Source organism: Achroia grisella, unplaced genomic scaffold, assembly GCF_030625045.1.
Source record: "Achroia grisella isolate CSIRO2021 unplaced genomic scaffold, CSIRO_AGI_Agris_v1 utg807, whole genome shotgun sequence".
Lineage (NCBI taxonomy): Eukaryota > Metazoa > Arthropoda > Insecta > Lepidoptera > Pyralidae > Achroia > Achroia grisella.
This window is the reverse complement of record NW_026713028.1, coordinates 2,736,426-2,759,040: the sequence shown is the minus strand read 5'-3', so window position 1 is coordinate 2,759,040 and position 22,615 is coordinate 2,736,426. Positions and strand designations below refer to the sequence as shown.

The following is a 22,615-nucleotide window of genomic DNA, read 5'->3' as shown; positions in this document are numbered from 1 at the left end:
CTATATACAAACTATTGATTTTTGTACTGAAAGAGCGTATATGTTACATATACCTTTTACCATCGATCGTATCGTTCGCCATTGACAGGGAATTCATCCCCACATGCTAGAACCTAGGTGGTCTCGGACAGTGCGGTTTTAGAGGAGATTTCCTACCGCATTCACTTAGATTGTGGAATAAACTACCTGCCGAGGTTTTCTCACGAGACTACATCATGGGGTTTTTCAAGAAGGTAGTAGGGAAGTATATTAAGGTTTCTTAAGGGTCGGCAACGCGCACGCGACACTCCTGGTATCTCAGGCGCCCATAGACTACGGTACCCGTTTACCATCAGATGGGCCGTAAGCTTGTTTGCCACCATCATAGTAAAAAAAAATGTGTAAAGTTAACTATTGACTGACAACAGTAATTAAGTTATATTGTACTTACCATCATCCATAATGGCAGTGGTCACATTTACTCCAGTGTACCCCTGTGACCACGCCGCCTCCACATTAAGGTCCAACTTGGGCTTGCCTCCATTCTGGCCCGTATTTTTCAGGTACCATTGTAAAGGAAAATAGGGATCTCGGGGTTCCGCTGCAGGAGCTGTTTCAGGTAAGCGCAGCGGGCGGAAACCCCTTTTCACCCTCTTAAACCCCGTCTGCTGCACTGCCGTGTGAACCTAACGAACAATGAAAATTGTAATTAAAATTACTTGCATTATTCTGGAACTAATACTACATGCGATTTTGTTTGTCTTTTTTTAGACTAAAGATATCCTAAACTGCGTGATATAATATACATATTTTAACGTCAAATTTCAAAAAGATCCCTCCGCCTGTGATGTAGTATATCCTTATAATAGATATTTTTATTATATGTATTTATTACCGTTTAGTCGTGAAAATTTTATAAAAAAGACAAACATTCAGATTTAAGTTAGTAGTGTAATGATGCTGGTTTACGAGTAACTTTGTTCTGGTTTCATAAGAGTGGGGTGAGTTAGATCTAAATACAATAGTGTCAAATAGAAATCAAATGTAATTATTTCATCCGAAATCGAACGCAAGTACGTACATAAAAAAAAATTAAACAAAAATGGAAAAATAAACAGTACTGACTGTTCCAATTCCTATTAAACATCGGCTAATTAAGTACGTTGTTAACTTTCCATAATTAAGCCGGTAGCACAATATCTGCTATTCAATTCTTGCCATAATCATTCATTAATGTCAGAAAATGGTGGAAATAACGTCAGCCTGGATTAACGAATGATTGATCTTTCGACGCGAATCTAGTCGCCCTGTTGTTTCGTTCGTAATTGATTGAAACATTATTAATGTGTTCTAAAATTATTCAATCGTGAATGTTAGAAATTTAGGCATTCGGTGTGCGTGATGTATCAGACAGCTAATAAGTTATGTACGTCTTTGATGTTAAACTCAGACGGTGCTTTGGCAGTTTCTAAGTCACGATTGGCACGCCCTCTAGACTCTAGACTGTATAATGTATATATTTATTTTAGGAAGGGAGAAGAGGGCGTCATTGTCATACCATACCTGTCTACTACTATGACTTAGACGACAGGTTCGTGAGTTCGAATCTGGTCCTCACTAAAAGTCTTTCTGTGTTCAGTTATATATTTTAGTAGTTATATATATTTGACTGAGGTAAGGTTTCATTCCTATCGTCGGAGACAAAAACTAATATACCAAAATTAATCCAAGAGACAGGTAGAATGGTAACATATTTGATGGTAACAATGACGTCAATTTGGCAATAGTTCTTATATGGTATGGCAAATGAAGGTATATTTTATATTAATAATAATTTAAGAATATTTTTAATCAACGAACTAATTATTTTCAACAATATTATAACTGTTATTTTAACTACATTTCAAGATTAGTGTGTTGTGGAAATATAGTTAAAATTTAAACAAAACATATTCTTATACCTTATTCATAGGTAGTAAAAAACAATACCAGATGTAGACTGAAAAAGTCGTCTGGGTACCTCAGTCTCATCTATTTCAGCCGTCAAGCAGCTTTCGGTTGTAAGGTGCAATTAGGCAGTGTAATTACAGGATAAGAGGCTTGACATCCTGGTCCTCTTGAATGGCAACACATGAGTATATAGGCGACAGTTATCGCTTACCATCAGGTGGGACGGGAGCTTGTTTATCATTCTAATTACTTTACACTGTTACAAGAAACTGCTTGTTTAACAAATTTATTATATTTACAGACTAGCAGTTATCCGCGATTTCCAACATGGAATTAAATAATCTTTTTTATTAAAAAAAATCTTTAATAAAAGCAGCTTAATTTACAGCTATAATTTAAGAGATAAGCAAAAACAAACAGACAGACAGACAAAAGTTATTAAAATTAATTTTATTGATTTGATTGAGTACTGCATATACTGTGATAAGCCTTTAGTGAAAAGCGGTTAATTTAAAATAACCAACATAAAAAATTTGTATATCTGTATAGATAAACTATAATAATATTAGTATTATATATGAATGGATGCCTAAATATAAGGACGATATAAATAATATTGTAAATACGTAAAAAGGCATCCCTGTAAGTACACAATACTAAGTTGCAAAAATGTCCACTTTTCAGTTTACATCGTAACAATGTAAGTAATAATTTTATTAGTATAGCTCTAGTCTTTCAAGTTAGGTATACGAGTAAGTACTGAGGATCACATACATACACAAAGCTTTTCAGTCAGTGCTCGTTCTATAATTTACTACATTTACATAATAATACGTAGTATTACTATGTAGTCTAATGTGAGTGAAAAATTACCTCGTAGCCATTTAGGCTTAGTCTATGAGGACACCAGATCTATAGAGGCATTTTTTGTTAGCTAAAAACAAAGTGTGGATAGTGGACGCCTACGGCTACAGTACCTATGGATAATTGAACGTAGCTATGTATTATTTTTGTAGCATAATACTTTTTACTAATAAGGATCAGTTATATCGGAAAATCTGCGTGTTATCACGGCGCTAAATGAAATAATATTACCTCTCTGATAACACGTAATATCTTTTATCTACATAAAAATACGATTTTGTAATTATGAAAAAATACATTTTCAAAATCGATAATGTTCCCAATCCGTTCATATTTTTTTACTACATGTACTAGAGCAAGAGCCCACGACTGCCAGACATACGTCATTTTGATAAACGTGAAAGTTCTTGTATGTGTGTCCCCAACACAGGTAAGAACGATCCCCAAATATGAAACCTGGATCGTGGTTCCTTTGGCAGGTACCAGGTAACAAAGGTGTAAAAAAAATCATACCAAATTCGTTATTTTAAGAAACTCCATATTTTCATATATTGTTCGTAGCACTATTATAACTTGCGCTGCTCATTGCCAGACACGTAGTGTGGTTCCAACCCCCCGCCGGACCCCCTAAACTATACTATTTTAGAAATAAACTTACGTCATTTTAATAAAGCTGAAATTTATATATATTATTGAGAGTTCTCTCAAACTGAGTTTCCTAAATTGCCAGACAGTTTTCTTGGTTCCTTATCATACCAGACTCATTGAAACCGTATATTGGGTAACAACGGTGTATACAATTTCATATCAAATTCGTTATTTTAAGATGCTCCATTTTTTCACATATTGCTCGTAACAGTATTATAACTTGCTCTGCTCATTGCCAGACCCTTAGTGTGGTTCCAACCCCCCTCCGGACCCCCCTAAACTATACTATTTTATAAATAAACTTACGTCATTTTAATAAAGCTGAAATTTATATATATTATTGAGAGAACTATTAAACTGAGTTTCCTAAATTGCCAGACAGTTTTCTTGGTTCTTTATTCCACCAGAATCATTGAAACCGTATATTGGATAACAACGGTGTATACAATTTCATGTCAAATTCATTATTTTAAGATGCTCCATTTTTTCACATATTGTTCGTAGCATTATTATAACTTGCGCTGCTCATTGCCAGACACGTAGTGTGGTTCCAACCCCCGCCGGACCCCCTAAACTATACTATTTTATAAATAAACTTACGTCATTTTAATAAAGCTGAAATTTATATATATTATTGAGAGTTCTCTCAAACTGAGTTTCCTAAATTGCCAGACAGTTTTCTTGGTTCCTTATCATACCAGACTCATTGAAACCGTATATTAGGTAACAACGGTGTATACAATTTCATATCAAATTCGTTATTTTAAGATGCTCCATTTTTTCACATATTGCTCGTAACAGTATTATAACTTGCTCTGCTCATTGCCAGACCCTAAGTGTGGTTCCAACCCCCGCCGGACCCCCTAAACTATACTATTTTATAAATAAACTTACGTCATTTTAATAAAGCTGAACTTTATATATATTATTGAGAGAACTATTAAACTGAGTTTCCTAAATTGCCAGACAGTTTTCTTGGTTCCTTATCCTACCAAACTCATTGAAACCGTATATTGGGTAACAACGGTGTATACAATTTCATATCAAATTCGTTATTTTAAGATGCTCCATTTTTTCACATATTGCTCGTAACAGTATTATAACTTGCTCTGCTCGTTGCCAGACCCTTAGTGTGGTTCCAACCCTCCGCCGGACCCCCCCAAACTATACTATTTTATAAATAAACTTACGTCATTTTAATAAAGCTGAACCTTATATATATTATTGAGAGAACTATTAAACTGAGTTTCCTAAATTGCCAGACAGTTTTCTTGGTTCCTTATCCTACCAAACTCATTGAAACCGTATATTGGGTAACAACGGTGTATACAATTTCATATCAAATTCGTTATTTTAAGATGCTCCATTTTTTCACATATTGCTCGTAACAGTATTATAACTTGCTCTGCTCGTTGCCAGACCCTTAGTGTGGTTCCAACCCCCCGCCGAACCCCCCTAAACTATACTATTTTATAAATAAACTTACGTCATTTTAATAAAGCTGAACCTTATATATATTATTGAGAGAACTATTAAACTGAGTTTCCTAAATTGCCAGACAGTTTTCTTGGTTCCTTATCCTACCAGACTCATTGAAACCGTATATTGGGTAACAACGGTGTATACAATTTCATACCGAATTCGTTATTTTAAGATGCTCCATTTTTTCACATATTGCTCGTAACAGTATTATAACTTGCTCTGATCGTTGTCGAACCAAGAAAACTGTCTGGCAATTTAGGAAACTGAGTTTAATAGTTCTCTCAATAATATATATAAGGTTCAGCTTTATTAAAATGACGTAAGTTTATTTACAAAATAGTATAGTTTAGGGGGGTCCGGCGGGGGGTTGGAACCACACTAAGGGTCTGGCAACGAGCAGAGCAAGTTATAATACTGTTACGAGCAATATGTGAAAAAATGGAGCATCTTAAAATAACGAATTTGATATGAAATTGTATACACCGTTGTTACCCAATATACGGTTTCAATGAGTTTGGTAGGATAAGGAACCAAGAAAACTGTCTGGCAATTTAGGAAACTCAGTTTAATAGTTCTCTCAATAATATATATAAGGTTCAGCTTTATTAAAATGACGTAAGTTTATTTATAAAATAGTATAGTTTAGGGGGGTCCGGCGGGGAGGGTTGGAACCACACTAAGGGTCTGGCAATGAGCAGAGCAAGTTATAATACTGTTACGAGCAATATGTGATAAAATGGAGCATCTTAAAATAACGAATTTGATATGAAATTGTATACACCGTTGTTACCCAATATACGGTTTCAATGAGTCTGGTAGGATAAGTAACCAAGAAAACTGTCTGGCAATTTAGGAAACTCAGTTTGAGAGAACTCTCAATAATATATATAAATTACAGCTTTATTAAAATAACGTAAATTTATTTATAAAATAGTATAGTTTGGGGGGGTCCGGCGGAGGGTTGGAACCACACTAAGGGTCTGGCAACGAGCAGAGCAAGTTATAATACTGTTACGAGCAATATGTGAAAAAATGGAGCATCTTAAAATAACGAATTTGATATGAAATTGTATACACCGTTGTTACCCAATATACGGTTTCAATGAGTTTGGTAGGATAAGGAACCAAGAAAACTGTCTGGCAATTTAGGAAACTCAGTTTAATAGTTCTCTCAATAATATATATAAGGTTCAGCTTTATTAAAATGACGTAAGTTTATTTATAAAATAGTATAGTTTAGGGGGGTCCGGCGGGGGGTTGGAACCACACTAAGGGTCTGGCAATGAGTAGAGCAAGTTATAATACTGTTACGAGCAATATGTGATAAAATGGAGCATCTTAAAATAACGAATTTGATATGAAATTGTATACACCGTTGTTACCCAATATACGGTTTCAATGAGTCTGGTAGGATAAGTAACCAAGAAAACTGTCTGGCAATTTAGGAAACTCAGTTTGAGAGAACTCTCAATAATATATATAAATTACAGCTTTATTAAAATAACGTAAATTTATTTATAAAATAGTATAGTTTGGGGGGGTCCGGCGGAGGGTTGGAACCACACTAAGGGTCTGGCAACGAGCAGAGCAAGTTATAATACTGTTACGAGCAATATGTGAAAAAATGGAGCATCTTAAAATAACGAATTTGATATGAAATTGTATACACCGTTGTTACCCAATATACGGTTTCAATGAGTTTGGTAGGATAAGGAACCAAGAAAACTGTCTGGCAATTTAGGAAACTCAGTTTAATAGTTCTCTCAATAATATATATAAGGTTCAGCTTTATTAAAATGACGTAAGTTTATTTATAAAATAGTATAGTTTAGGGGGGCCCGGCGGGGGGTTGGAACCACACTAAGGGTCTGGCAATGAGCAGAGCAAGTTATAATACTGTTACGAGCAATATGTGATAAAATGGAGCATCTTAAAATAATGAATTTGACATGAAATTGTATACACCGTTGTTATCCAATATACGGTTTCAATGATTCTGGTGGAATAAGGAACCACGAAAACTGTCTGGCAATTTAGGAAACTCAGTTTGAGAGAACTCTCAATAATATATATAAATTTCAGCTTTATTAAAATGACGTAAGTTTATTTATAAAATAGTATAGTTTAGGGGGTCCGGCGGGGGTTGGAACCACACTAAGGGTCTGGCAACGAGCAGAGCAAGTTATAATACTGTTACGAGCAATATGTGAAAAAATGGAGCATCTTAAAATAACGAATTTGATATGAAATTGTATACACCGTTGTTACCCAATATACGGTTTCAATGAGTTTGGTAGGATAAGGAACCAAGAAAACTGTCTGGCAATTTAGGAAACTCAGTTTAATAGTTCTCTCAATAATATATATAAGGTTCAGCTTTATTAAAATGACGTAAGTTTATTTATAAAATAGTATAGTTTAGGGGGGTCCGACGGGGGTTGGAACCACACTAAGGGTCTGGCAATGAGCAGAGCAAGTTATAATACTGTTACGAGCAATATGTGATAAAATGGAGCATCTTAAAATAACGAATTTGATATGAAATTGTATACACCGTTGTTACCCAATATACGGTTTCAATGAGTCTGGTAGGATAAGTAACCAAGAAAACTGTCTGGCAATTTAGGAAACTCAGTTTGAGAGAACTCTCAATAATATATATAAATTACAGCTTTATTAAAATAACGTAAGTTTATTTATAAAATAGTATAGTTTGGGGGGGTCCGGCGGGGGGTTGGAACCACACTAAGGGTCTGGCAACGAGCAGAGCAAGTTATAATACTGTTACGAGCAATATGTGAAAAAATGGAGCATCTTAAAATAACGAATTTGATATGAAATTGTATACACCGTTGTTACCCAATATACGGTTTCAATGAGTCTGGTATGATAAGGAACCAAGAAAACTGTCTGGCAATTTAGGAAACTCAGTTTGAGAGAACTCTCAATAATATATATAAATTTCAGCTTTATTAAAATGACGTAAGTTTATTTCTAAAATAGTATAGTTTAGGGGGTCCGGCGGGGGTTGGAACCACACTACGTGTCTGGCAATGAGCAGCGCAAGTTATAATAGTGCTACGAACAATATATGAAAATATGGAGTTTCTTAAAATAACGAATTTGGTATGATTTTTTTTACACCTTTGTTACCTGGTACCTGCCAAAGGAACCACGATCCAGGTTTCATATTTGGGGATCGTTCTTACCTGTGTTGGGGACACACATACAAGAACTTTCACGTTTATTAAAATGACGTATGTCTGGCAGTCGTGGGCTCTTGGGCTATACGATATTATTTTCGTCAAAAATGTCTTCTGTTAGCGATCGACCGCAACGAAAATAACAAAATTATCAAAAGAGTTGATAATTTTGTTATTTTTAAATACAATATTATCAAAAGAGTTCTATATATTTTTAGAGCTGTTATTTTTATATATCATATTTTTAGATATTGTCTATATGTCCCTCCATAATTAGCAACGATTCATTACTGTAAATATGAGACTTATATTTAAAAAAACATCTGTTTTTTTTTGTCAAAAATAACCTAGTTTGTTTGGAAATATTAAGTTACGCTGCCGTCAGTGAAAGAGTTTTTAACTATAAGAAATACCTAAATTGTGGAAAATAATTAATGAATATCAAATGTCACAAAGAACTTTTTAACTAGAGTTACTAGACTTTATATATTTTTAACAAATTTTTTTGTCATTGTATAGATTTCACTGGTTTGTGGTCTACCCATTTCATACTCTAGTCATTCTCGCATAATATGTTAAAACGATCCAACCCACGAAGAGTAGACTTGTTTATATTTATATGGGTGCCTTATATGTATTTATGTTCCTATAAAAAAATAAGAATTTCTATCCGTTGTTTAGCACCCACAGTACAAATTCTGCTTAATTAGGAACTAAATGGTGCTATAGTATTTGTCCTGGGTTATTATTAGTAAGTATATTAACTTATGTCTGTACTGTTGTCTCTTTGTGCAGTGTATATAACGATGTATCTTACGAGTATATATAATAATGTAAGGGAAAGTGAGATCTTTTAACATCTTATCTTTTCCAGTATTTGTACAATGTTATGCGCGTCATCTCACCTCTGTTTCATCTACTGCCTGCGGTTTCTTTTGCAAACTATTGCATTTTGAGATATGACCACGAAATTACGTATCACCTTAGTCCTCGAGAATGGCTGCCTCCATGTGTCACAGTATATTTTATGATGTCTGTGAAGCTGTTCTAAGATATAGATCACCGGTTACTGCTTTCCAATAGGTTGGCTATTAGCATGAAATCATTTCACTAGCTTTATATTATTCAGGTTTTAGCCGCGTTTATAGATACAATAAAGTGGAACAGTCATATGTTTGTATTAATACAATAGGAAAATATTTTGTTTTCCTTTGTTTATTTATGTTTATGTACCATTGCATGGCTAAATTATTATTTGTATTAATGAAGTCTAACGTCAAGTGTTACTTATAACCTGACATAGGCTCTGTACTTGTATTTAAAAAAATATTGCGGCCAACTTATGTTACCTAATGGATAAATAGCAGACTTTAGTTTCGTAGTGTAACTAATATTATTGTGTAAAGTCAACATTCCTATAACTTTATCAAAGCCAACAAGTATAATATTGTAAATTCCCTACAATTATACCATCAAAAGCATAGTTCTCCGATTACAGGTTGTCCTGTTTCAACCGCTTCAGTACCTCTTTATTGAAATAACAAGATCTGTCTGTAAGTGGAGTAGATGAGATAATTGATTTTCTGAGCTGCTCTTATCGTTTCAATTATTCAACGTTTCACTCAGACTTGATCAACCAGCGGCGAATACAGGTCAAGTTGAAAAGTACTTCAACAGTGACCTTACTGCTTACTTTGAACCAACTTTGATGTATATGCCTGACTTATTTTGTTACTTATTTATTTAGGTGTTACCGCCGACTTATATCACTTATAAAAAAATATATAAAATGTATCTTCACGAATTTTATTAAAACCTTTTCAGTCGTGTAGTTGTGAAAATATTACAATCTGACGGACACTTTGGCTAATTATATTATAATTAGCGACTCACTCTGGCTTCGCACGAGTGATTTATAAATCTGGATTATAAATATTACTGTACAACGTTTGTATAACATAAATATGCATGCATAATACATACATATCTATCTCAGAATAAATGTCTAACAATAAATTCCAATAGAGATTCTAAGTACTCGTACTTATTCTACTAAATATATTTCTACCAAACTATAAAAATAACAAAAATATAGACTATTTTGCCTCAGCAGTTACCTAATTACGCTGATTTTTAATATGAATGTGAATAAGTTAATTAGACTGTAAAATTTAACAGTCTAAATAACTATACGTTAATTTAAAAACAGATACCACTACAGTAACTTGATTAGTGTCCTGGAAATAAGCGAAATAAAGTCCAGTGAAAATCACAGTATTACTTTTTTAAGTCGCAATTTTCAGTTTCAGGTTTAAAAAATGGTTGATTCGATAATATGGAAGCAATATCAAAAGTAACTACAAAGACCGTCATTTATCAGAATAAGCGCCCTTGTGAATGGTCGAACGCGTAAAGATATTCTAGATTCGTGATCAAGAATTCAGTTGGGCACAGTTGCCGTTGAACGAACAAAGGACTTTTTGTCTGAGAACAACATTAAAGAACTTTTCTTTGTACATGTCTTTTTCCACGAACAGAACGTATCCGTGACGATCGTTACAAAAGGAAAGTATGTGAAAATGTACTTTCTATAAAAGAAACTTAAAAAGAATAGGCGCTTGTTATAATCTTCAATGAAGATGTTGAATAAAAAGAGTATTGTTAACGTAGCTGTTTCCTGTGACGTTGTTTGTTTTTTTTTTAAAAGTTTCTTTTATCTTAAAAAAAAATGTGCCTGTGTTCGTCTTCGGGAAACTATCTATATTATAACCAAACATTAGATGGAACGTAATAGTATTTGTACCAGTTATCTAGTAGTCATAACACTCTGCTTAGCATGGAACTAGATGGCGATGTGAATTGTAGGATTATTATTATAGTCTAATAACTTACAATAATAACCTATAACACAGCCTATAGGAACCAATAGGAACCTATAGCCTATATTAGAAAATGTTAAATAAATATATCATATAATATGAACATGAACACATCTATGACAAAATGCATTTATGATGCTCGTAGTACTTGCTTTCCTGAGTGCTAAGTTATCAAGCGTCCGTACTGATTTTATTGACACTTTTACTCACAAGTGGATGCTGTTTGAGTAGACGCGAGTGTGCGATGGAGCGACGGGGGCGCGCGTGAGGAAGTCCCCGGTGCGCGAAGTGCCATTCTGTATCAGAGCCCAACACCTGGAAAGAAAGAAAAAAAGATAACATAAAGATTGCACTACATCCTAACACCATTCCACGTGTACGATTTAAATGAAACATTGTTAGAGTCTAAGCAAATATTTCCACTAGTAATCTTGCGTTTATACAACTGTAGTAATAATCAAACATGCTGCCCATCTAATGGTAGTCGGTTACGTAGCCTATGGATGCACATGAAACATCAGGAATATTACATGAACGTTGCAGACTTTTAAGGAACCTTAATATAAACCTCATAGTCTCTAATCTAAAAAAACCTTGGCAAATATTAACACTTTATAACGCTATTTACAATGTCAAAGAGGATAGAAATAGTCAATATACAAGTGAGGTGCTGGCTCATCCGTCATACTCGTGAACGGGTGCTGCTTGTGGGAACTGGTCTGTTCAGGTTGCGAACTGATTAGATTTTTTGTTTTTTTCTTATTCAATAGCATATGCTGGTGGTCACTCTATTCTCCCAAATTTGAATTGAATGGAATCTGTATTATTGTAAATATGTACAACATTAAAAAAAAATAAAGATATTTTGAATTTGAAAAAAAAATATTTGAATTTTAATATAAATTTAATACTTCAGAATAGTCATTTCTTTATTCTACCTATAGCCAGGAATGTAGGTTCAGTCAAAAACAGGAGCAACAAATTGTCTGTTAGTTCTTTTAAACAAATGTGCAACTTTACATTTTAAAGTCAATCTTTACGTCAATACAAAGTAAGAAATAGCATGAATTCATAAGAGTAAAAAAAATATAGTTGGTTAAGTAACAAAATCATTCATAATAATCATTATTCAAATCTACTATTAAGGAAAAGAAGGGGAAATTGTAAATAATGGGGTCGATTACATAATTTCCAGCAATCTATTATACAACTCCTCTAGGAAACTTCCGTGGTCGATAGTTAGCGAACTAGTCACATTACACCTAATTTATTTCCATCTAGTAATTATTTACTGCTGGTTAGCATATTATAGCACTAACTATTATACAAGAAATAATAAAAACAATGTATAAAAATGTGAAAGATAAATGGCGGTCCTCCACTGTGCGGCTTTTCAGAAACTTTTTGCCACGACCACATTGTGGAAACACCTTCCGGCAATTCTATTTCCGAAGCGAGTTACAAGTTATTGAAACCTTCAAGAAAGCCTGCAACGCACTTGTAATTCTTCTGATGTTGCGAGTGTTCATGGGCGGCGGTAATCACTGACTATCTAGTGAGCCGTAAGTTTCTTTGTATGATAAATAAAAATAGAAGATTTACAAATGAATAGTCAAAGAATCCAACTAGAGTCTACTTGGTTTATAAAAATAATGTTTTTCGTAGTACTCATTTAGTTTTGTAAGAAAATACCTACTTGTAGATAAGCACGTTTGTGACACAATCCTACTAGGATTGTGTCACAAATTCTATTAAATCGATAAACTAATATATCTAGCTGATAAAACCTACATCCGGTCGCGAACAAATATTTCGCTATTCGAAAAATCCCTGCCAACAACATTATAGATTTGTACCGATAAATAGATTCCGAACACTTCGTTACGGCATAATTTTATTCTGAAGAGTGTGTGCGACATCCTAAAGAAATGTATTTTTCTTTCTTATACGGTAAGCTGACATTTACTCTACGGATTCGCTTGTATTTGTGAACGTTATGGCGTATGGGTTACTACCCCGTCTTACGCAGAAAGATCGTAAGTTCGATTCTGGATGACATAAAAACTTTGTGTGTCACTTTGTAATTCATCCGGTGACGTAAACATCTAGCCCCCATTTATTTTAGGTTTGTAATATAAATAATACTATTTTAAGTGTTTCTAACGTATCTCTTATCACGTCTACAACAAATCTAAATTACAGACAAATAGAATAGAAAATTTCTAATGTATTTGGCTAAACTCCGACCAAACGGTATTCAGCTTTTCAAAAATATACACTATTTTTTCTATTTACTGAGTCCGGATTAATGTTAGTATATACTTCCGTTTCCGGAAAATCAAGCGAGGACCACTTTTATCGTAGAATTTTGTGTTCGTTTACGCTATACATACAAAGGAAAATTTTCACAGCAAACAAAATTAGACAATGAAGTTTATGCAGTAGAATATCTTTTATACCTACGATTTTTTTTTAATTAGAATATTCACTTGATTAAAAGTATCGCCACGTGCGTCATAGAGTACATTGACCTGATCGTGGTTGTTTTACTCTCAAGTGTTGCTCTTTATAAGGACTTTTTTTATATTCAACTTGCTGACACGCGGAATATAGTCTGCTTAACATTTTCTCCGTATCTACAATATTTTTCATTGCAGCTCGGCTCCTATTGGTTGCAGCGTGATGTTATATAGACCTAATAATCTTGAAATCGAGACGGATATAATATCGATATAAAGTAACGTTGACCTATCTCTTTCAATACTTTTATTTCTAAAGCGAGAGGTTCCTAAATTTACGTTTTTTTAAGCGATGATAATGGAATGATGCACTCGCCTGTGCTAACTGTTTAAGCTGGCGGGGCACCAGTGGAGAATGATAAGATGAGCATGAGGTCAGGTTAGTTATCACATCGTAACAAATTCACCGCGTGAAGGTCAACCTGACATGGTACATTGCTAGCAATGGGGTGATCAGTTCACATTACTAACTATCCCCTTACCAATTGTAAGCTGCTTATATCGTTTAGGTTGGAGGGCAAGATATGATAGTGTATTTACAATATTTAGAGGTATAAAATGCACATGACCTCTTATGTGCATTTATATCTATTAGGTTACATTATGATGTTATGAGTATGTTCATTGTGCTACTTATACTATTATATCTAGGTATATTCCCCCTTTTCGCGTAGGCTAAATGAAGTAAGTCAATTGGATGGAATAATATATGGCATTTGTAGTTTTGCTATAGATTCTACGTCTAACACAATATAACTTGGTAACAATATGTGGTGCCTTTATAAATGCACTGCATTCCCAACTTTTCAACAAAGCGTCTTTACACGGATTGTTTTACACCTATTTCCACACTCCTAAACTTCAGTCTGAAGCAACTAGAATTCTAGAATTACAAAGCTACAATGAAGTATTATAGTGTTATAGTAATGTCAGTTTCTTACGAAGTAACTGTTTTTTTCATAGAATAGATATGGTTTGGTATAATCGGATGTGATATGAAATGAGGTAGATATGAACTATCTGAGGTCATCGTGGTGAATTCACCAGGATATAACTTGAGGAACTAAGTTGAAATTCGATCTGATAGGATGACGACCAAGTAATGAGTAAATGTCATTTGTCAACATGTCATGTTAAAGAAAATTGAATTGGTATGGGTATACTGCTAATAATATTCGAAGCAACTCTGCCGAATTATCCGGACTTGGAAATCTTGTTATCCTTTTTAATACTATATTATAAAACGGAAAGATTTGTTTTTTGTATGTGAACGTATTTGAAAACCTCTTACCTGATAGCAAACTGCTTACGAGTATTAGCAAATAACATACATTAATATAATATTATCTCAGAACAAGACACGCAGCGGCATTTAGTACTAAGCAAAGCTTATGTTATGGGTACTAAACAACTGATATAAATATATCGATACATTTTTAATAGAAGACATAAACAATCCTACTCATTAATACAAATGTTTGTACTGTGCAAGGAATCGAATCCACGGCCATCGGAAGTAAAGCGATGTGCTAAACCACTAGACCTGAAACGTTGCTTAATAAAGAATTAAATAAGCACTATAGAATATAGAGTTATACTTAAAATCAAGGATCGCGTTGACATTTGACATATAAATTCGTTTAATTTTGTATTCATGACACTAATGATGTTAATACCGTCAAACGTGATTAAACACAATATATGTATTTTATGTATGTACATGAGAAACCCAGTTTAAATTAATTCCGTTGCGTGATGAGACATTTCTCGGTTTCTCCACAATTAATTTGACAAAATCACACTGCCTACGTAAAACGTGGTTCTTCTACGAAATTTTGATGTATTTATACTAGAACTATTTATTAACAGCTAAATATTAACCTTTAATTTTGCGTTGAAGGTACATTTTTCCACAGCTGTCACTGTATAATATATATTAACTACATGTTACTCGCAGATTGACCATCATTCTTTTTAGAAATATTTATATATTATATGTATTATTTTGATACTTCTTTTTATATGTGACTCCGTTGCTATTAATATGCAAATAGCTTATTTCACAACACAACACAACGCAATACACAAATTGCATGAGCCTAATCCTTTTAAATTTATACAACCGTGTACGAAAATATACATATAATTATTTAGTTTTTTTAAATAATAATAGTCTACTCGTCTGGCTAAAACGCTCAGGCGATGTCGGGGAGGGTCACTAGTAAAGAAATATCTACAAATGCTAGCTACAATAGTAACTGCGGATATGACATTTACACATGTTAATAAAATGGTGCGTTTATTGAACTTCCTTATTCGACGCCATAAAACACAAGCACCCCAATAATTTGCTGGATTTAATGACTACGAGAAGTAATACAGGACAGTCTCGAAGATACCGAGCCAATGAAATTATACACAACAGTTTTAAATGAACCAATTTAATTAAGTTAAAAAAATACAGTAATATCCATTAATATTGTGTAACTACCCGCGGCTTCGTCTTCCCAAGCTTTCACCCCCTATTTCAGCCTTTAATGATTATCTTTTGAGATAAAAGATACTCTATGCCCGCCCTCGTGAAACCATCTATCTTCTTATCAAATAGCATAAAGATTCGTTCTGCCGTTTATCGTGAAAAGCTAACAAATACCACAGAAAAAACAACAAACAGATAGATAAACTTTTGCATTTATAGTATTGGTATGGATAGTGTGGATAGTTGCGTTTCTTATATCTATTTAGAGGCGTGTTTCATCCCTAACCCTTAACGCGCACAAACAAAAACAAACTTTATTGCCAGACAGTAAAGCGCAAGTGGCTATTACTTTTACGGCCAATATGCCGCCAATTTCCTTGTAGCTATTACCGTTGATGTTAAAAATCAACTTTAAACATATTTTATGATTATCTGTTCTATAATGGAGTCGTGTGGAAAATAATCACATGTTGTAGCGTGTAAATTGAATATTTCATATTTATAATCGCGTGGGTAACAGCAATTTGTCTCTTTGACACCGTGTAACTTTATTTATTACTTACTAGCTACCCGTCCGATCCGATTAGCACGGATGCATTACAAATCTTTGAATTTTTCGGCTTATTCTTCCTCTTGATCACTCTACCTATTGCTGAAAACTACCTTTAAATCCGTTGCGTAATATAAAAGACATAAGAGAATAGACAACGATGGCGACTATTATGACGATATTCTATATCCAGCCATTGCCCACGACTTCATCTACTCAAATCACTCATATTTGATCCCCTATTTGAGTTAAGAAATAGTCTATGACCACCACAGCCTTTGATTATAATCTAACAAATACTATTCTACCAGGATTGCATCTAATACAATGTATCTTCACGTCCCAGACAGACAAAGAGACAGACACAATTTTTCATTTATAATATTAGCTTATTTTTAAGAAAATGTGTTTTTTTATGGGAATGAGTATAAAAATATACAATAAAATTAACTACAATGATTAATTAACTACAATTATATTATAATAATAACTATAATTAATTACAATTACCAAAGGATATAGTGGAATTACCTTTAAATCAATTCAAAATATCTGTTTAATCATATTTACTGAGCAAACCCTATTACTCACTAAACGATTACTTAAATGACGAGCGTGCATGGCAATAATTGTTCATGCACGGAATTTTCATTTAATTTTAGACATGTAACACCTATTATTGACTGGTTTAAAATTAATTCAGTTGAGTTTCTTTCCAGTTCATCTCATTTGAATCAGTATACTGAACAAGACTGTAGGGACAAAAATATATACAAAACATTTGATGTTCATAAGCGGGTAAAACAAAGAAACATATGTAGATTTCTATTCTTACATTTAAATTAAATACATATATTATTTATTATTCCAAATTCTCTTAACCCAAGTAATTATATACATACTGAAGACCGTAAATCGAGTTTGCTAACAAATTAACAAGACCTATGTTTACGACGTTACTCACTGTAAAATTAACCAAGTTTTCCCATCAGTTAGTTAAGTAATGGATACAAGACGTAGACTAAGATGATAGATAACATTCTAAGTAATTTGGTAACGTACACGCTTACATAACAAATAACTTAGATTTACACAGCGTACATACCTATTTGAATCGTTAATTAGTTCGTGAAAGTTCACAAAATCGAGTTATATATTTTTATTATAGTAATATGTTTCTTATTTTGTTACTTAATTATACATACCTGTTCTAACAATTAGTACTTGCTAAATATTACGTACGGTACGTGGGTCTAGAAAAAAAATCAAATCAAGATGTGATTTTTATAATTAATAGCTATATGGAAATTTGGAATCAAATTAAATCAGACCATTTTTTTATTAGTGCACTACCCATTTTTATGTCCGCAGTCGGTAAAAGACAGGTGTTATAAGTTGGACGAATTTTGGGTGTATGTTCGTGTGAGACATCTTAACTCCTAAATAAATGAAGTATTGACGATTACGAAGCAGTTGTGATAGAGGTAATTGTTAATGTCTTAGTCAGATGTTACCTTAATCTTTTTATTTAGTAATTATATTGTCCTAATCTTCCTGGCACTTTACTGAATGTGTTAACGAATAAAAAAATACTATTAAAAATGCTTAAATTTAGTGTTGTGTGCCATTGCACCTAACAATAATATTGTTGGCAAAATCTTGTGACATGGATGTCATTGAAAATATATATTAGTGGAAATTTTACAAATAAAATAATATTCAAACTATTTTAAACGTTTTAAACATATTTTTACGCTACATTTTTATGTGTATCTTTACTGTATAATGCAAATAAGGTACATACTATCTATCTTTCATTTTAGGAGTTATATATTCTGTTCTGTTTGTTATATTAATCTATATAAAACACACGAGTATGTGCTGACTCTGTGTGATTTATGACCGCAAGAGAAAATCGGGTTTATTTTACAATACAAGTGCGAGCACTCAAATGTAACGCGATCTCAATTTATCAAAGTCAACAGGATGTTTGCGATCAATTCTCCCGCTTTATTTCACTTTTGCATTTTACACTCTACTATAAAATAAGGTTTTATAAAGTTAGTTTGTCAATTAGTTCATATTATCCTAACTTGTTTATTAAATCTTCCTAATACATATTTAATGTTATTGTATAACTAGATATATGTATTACTAAGACGATAAATACAAAACTACTATTTTTTTTACTCGGAATGGTAAACAAGCTAATGGTTAGACTGTAACAGTCTAACCATCAGCTTATTTGCCTCATATATTAATATACAAGAACACCAATTGTGCTGACCATTGGGACATCAGTTTATGATACCTATTACCTACTTATGCCATTTACTTACCATTCAAGAAGATTAGGATATCATGCCTTTTAACCTGTAGTTTCATTGCCTAACATTGCCTTGCTTTGTAACCCTACTACCGAACAACAGGTTACAAAGCAAACTGCTTGGCGGCTGCTAGTGTTAGAAAACAGTATTAAGTATTTAATTTAAAAAAATATATAAACAAGCTTGCTATCAAAAAACTAAACTTATCAACCATTATTGTTTATAGTATTCTGGCCACACTATAATACACTGTTCTAGTCTCTACATTAGATGATAATCGCCTTAGGATTCTTATCAAATATTCTATGCTACATTCACCTTTAATTAAATTCCATTTTTATTTGTATAATTTAGTTAACTTTTTATACAAAAAATCTCCAATTTCGAGATACAAACAAAAATATTTTCCATTGGGAATCGTTTTATAGGCAAACCCTACTAAAGCGATTCGTGAACGATATGAAGATAAAGCTTCAATCTGATTCCAATAATTATTCACAAATACCAAAAGGAAAAATAAGACTATTCATCTTCCAACAACTTATTAATATTATAAATATAAAAGTAAGTCTATTTATTACGTATTTAGAATACGTAATTCCTTGTTGACATATTAAAGGCTCGTAACAATTGTATACGGATATGATTTGGGATAGAAACGGATTTAGGCTACTTTATATCCCGGACAAAATACGTCCCAACCATGCGAATAAATATTAAATTAAAAACTGTTCATGTACCAATTGTAAATATAAGAAGGAGTATATAGAGACCCAGATCTATTACTTACCAGCTGTGCTCGCAGTTTGATCCGCGTGAAATTTATATATTAGCCTATATATTACTGTAAAGTTTTTCCAAATTTGTTCAGTAGATAGTTTTTGCGTGAAACATCCATTCAGACTCACAAACTTTCGCGTTTATGATATTAATAAGATTTAAAACAAATATTTAAAATATGTAACTACGGGCAAATCTCATAGGAAGAGTGTACGAATTTTATTTGAGATAAAGACGGATTTAGGCTATTTTTTCCCGGATAAAATATGTCCCAGTCACGCGAATGAATATCGGAGTAAAAACTGTTTATGTTTACATATCTGAACAATCTTTTTTCTTACCTACATGTACGAAAATCGTAAAAGCGTGACGAGACAAAAACTGCCTATGTATCTATTTCCGCGTCAAGGTTACTACATATGATCTTTACGGCTAAGAATTCAGGGTAAATTTTCCAGAATATGTTGTTAAATATTACATACATATTAATTTAACTATATTCAGTGAATGCATTCATTTATTCAGTGTAACATTATATATTTATTATACATTATGTATATGTTTATTTATATTTAATCATGTCATATTATCTATTTATTTTTAATAATTCATACATCTTTGTTATAGTTTGCCATACGGGGTAGGTATGCAACAACGCATTTTGTTTATACCTAACCTAAAAGTTTGCTGATGGAGAGTGCCGCACGGATTAAGCTTACGCCTTTAGTACAAGATTTATTGTCCAATATAAAATATATTTGTTTTTTAATAACTCAAAACAATTCACGCAGCGCCATCCTATGCTAAACAAAGCTTGCATTATGGGTACTAGCCGATTGATACAAATCACTTTCTCCATATGGTGTCTACAAATAAGACGCGTACGAAGTCGCGAACACAACTAGTTTCAGTATTTTCATTTGAAGCAGAGTGATCATCGTTACCATAATTTATGGACATAAAATTTGTTTGTTAATGTCACCGTATTGAGGAAAGTTTAGCATTAAGGCACAATATTTAAATGGATACACATATTCCTAAACTAATCTCAAAAATTTTCATATCCGCAGTGTCCTCGGGATATTTATCGCGTAATCAAAATTTTAATAACTTTACACTCATGAATAATTGAACAGTCCATCATTAAAGTCCAACCCTTGCTCATTCTAGTTACACGCTTGTCACATATTACAAAAGGGACTTTCAAAGGTTACATTACCATTTCTGAAACAGAAAACTGAGTACCTATTTACATAATCAGTGGGTAATGCTTCATAACAGAAACAATACCCGAGGGTCTGAAGTTTTTCCTATCTTAGCTCCTATTTTCTTCACGCTGCGAATAAAATAAGTTTACGTTAGGAAATAACCTTTTATGTACATACATATTTATTATGTATTTTCCTTTGAGATTGTTGAGAGTATAACATACCAATTTTCTTACATAAGGGTTCACATAAGGCTTTATCAAAAGAATCTGTTATCTTCTATACGAAGTGTTGATTAAAAAAATATCTTACAAAGTATGGAAAAAATATCCAAGTTACACGAGTGTTATGTAAATCTACCTACTTTATTTCGGCAAAATATCGTCCTAATAACTACTTCATAGGTAAATTTATATTGTTACACGTGTATCTACAGACGATTACATATTTTCAATATATGATTCTTTACTTGCTTACATCTTTCTTTGTGGTTGATTTGTAACACTGCTATGTTACATCTCTTTCATTAGATATGTACCTAATAACTAAGTCCTAATATGTATGTATTTACGTAGATAATACAAGTATGCATCATGGAGTATATTACTTGTAAGGTACAAATAAGTTTCACTCCTACCTACTTAGTGACACTATATTCGTATTCCATTAAAACTTTATGTTTACCTTCCTTCTACTAGCAACAGCAACGTAGTAACTTGGAAAACAAATTACGACTTTGTTTTGTTTTAGTTTAATTCAAAAAATGTCAATACAAGTAATTTAGGCTAATATGCTTTGTTCTGTTGGTGGCATTAAAAAATAAAACATATGGTAGACAATGGTAAAATGATCAATTTGGAATTATTTTAATATGAGCTCAGTCAATATAATCTAATCCAATAATAAAAATATGAAAGAGTAGAATTTTTACTCTATTGAAAATAAACAAGAACTAGTACCTATGTATGTATTTTATTATTAAAATTAGCAGCTATACTCTCTAGCACAGGACACATGACTTTAGATATAAATATATCTCAGTAAATGTCTGTTATATCTATTATACTTTATTAATAGAATTTGGTACTCTATATTTGGCAAAAATGAAACTTTTAGTCATTGTTCAATGTTTAGTTTCATGACATAAATATTTAAATATAGACCACAGCATCATACATTTCAATAAATTTAATCGGAAATGAATGAAGTTAAGTTCAGGGTTGCTGTCAAAATGGCGGCCCGGTGTTTCCAGGTGTTGCCAGGTGTTACTGGACACGGAATCCATTTTACCTTGAGAACTAAATAAATAATACTCGCATAATAATTTGTCTGTCATTCTAAACAAATATGAAAACTAACTACTAATTTATAAATATATTAGATTTTATATTTTACTTACAATTAACCCACTCATAATACATAACGATTTCTTTTAATAAATAAATAATAATAATAATCTCAGTATAATTCACACACTGCATTCACACACCGCTCACACACACCCAATTTAAGCTTAGCTTGTGTTACGGGTACTAGATAAATGATACAAATGCATATACTTTTTTTTGTAAACACTATATAAGTAATACATATTATACACAGAAAACACCCAGACCGATACAAACCATCATCCTCAAATATTCAAATGTTTCTACCCGCGACCATCGGACGTAAAGCGGTGTGCTAAACCGCTAGACCACCGAGGCCGTAATAAATGAATGATTTATATGTAGACAAACACGTTAAA

The 22,615-nt window shown here is 32.8% G+C and overlaps 2 protein-coding genes across 2 annotated transcripts in view; one reads left to right on the top strand and one right to left on the bottom strand.

Annotated features, from left to right (window-relative positions):
• LOC131851726 (unc-112-related protein-like) overlaps nt 1-22,615 on the top strand; it is a 331,640-nt gene that overhangs the window by 219,572 nt on the left and 89,453 nt on the right. The gene's annotated exons all lie outside the window — the stretch shown is intronic.
• The window catches only part of LOC131851727 (neuroendocrine convertase 2), a 90,450-nt gene that overhangs the window by 41,244 nt on the left and 26,591 nt on the right, over nt 1-22,615 (bottom strand). The window contains exons 2-3 of the mRNA XM_059202269.1: nt 11,216-11,320; nt 431-665 (exon numbers count right to left, since the gene is read on the bottom strand). Of these exons, the coding sequence (XP_059058252.1) occupies nt 431-665; nt 11,216-11,320 (340 nt within the window). The remainder of the gene's footprint in view (nt 1-430; nt 666-11,215; nt 11,321-22,615) is intronic.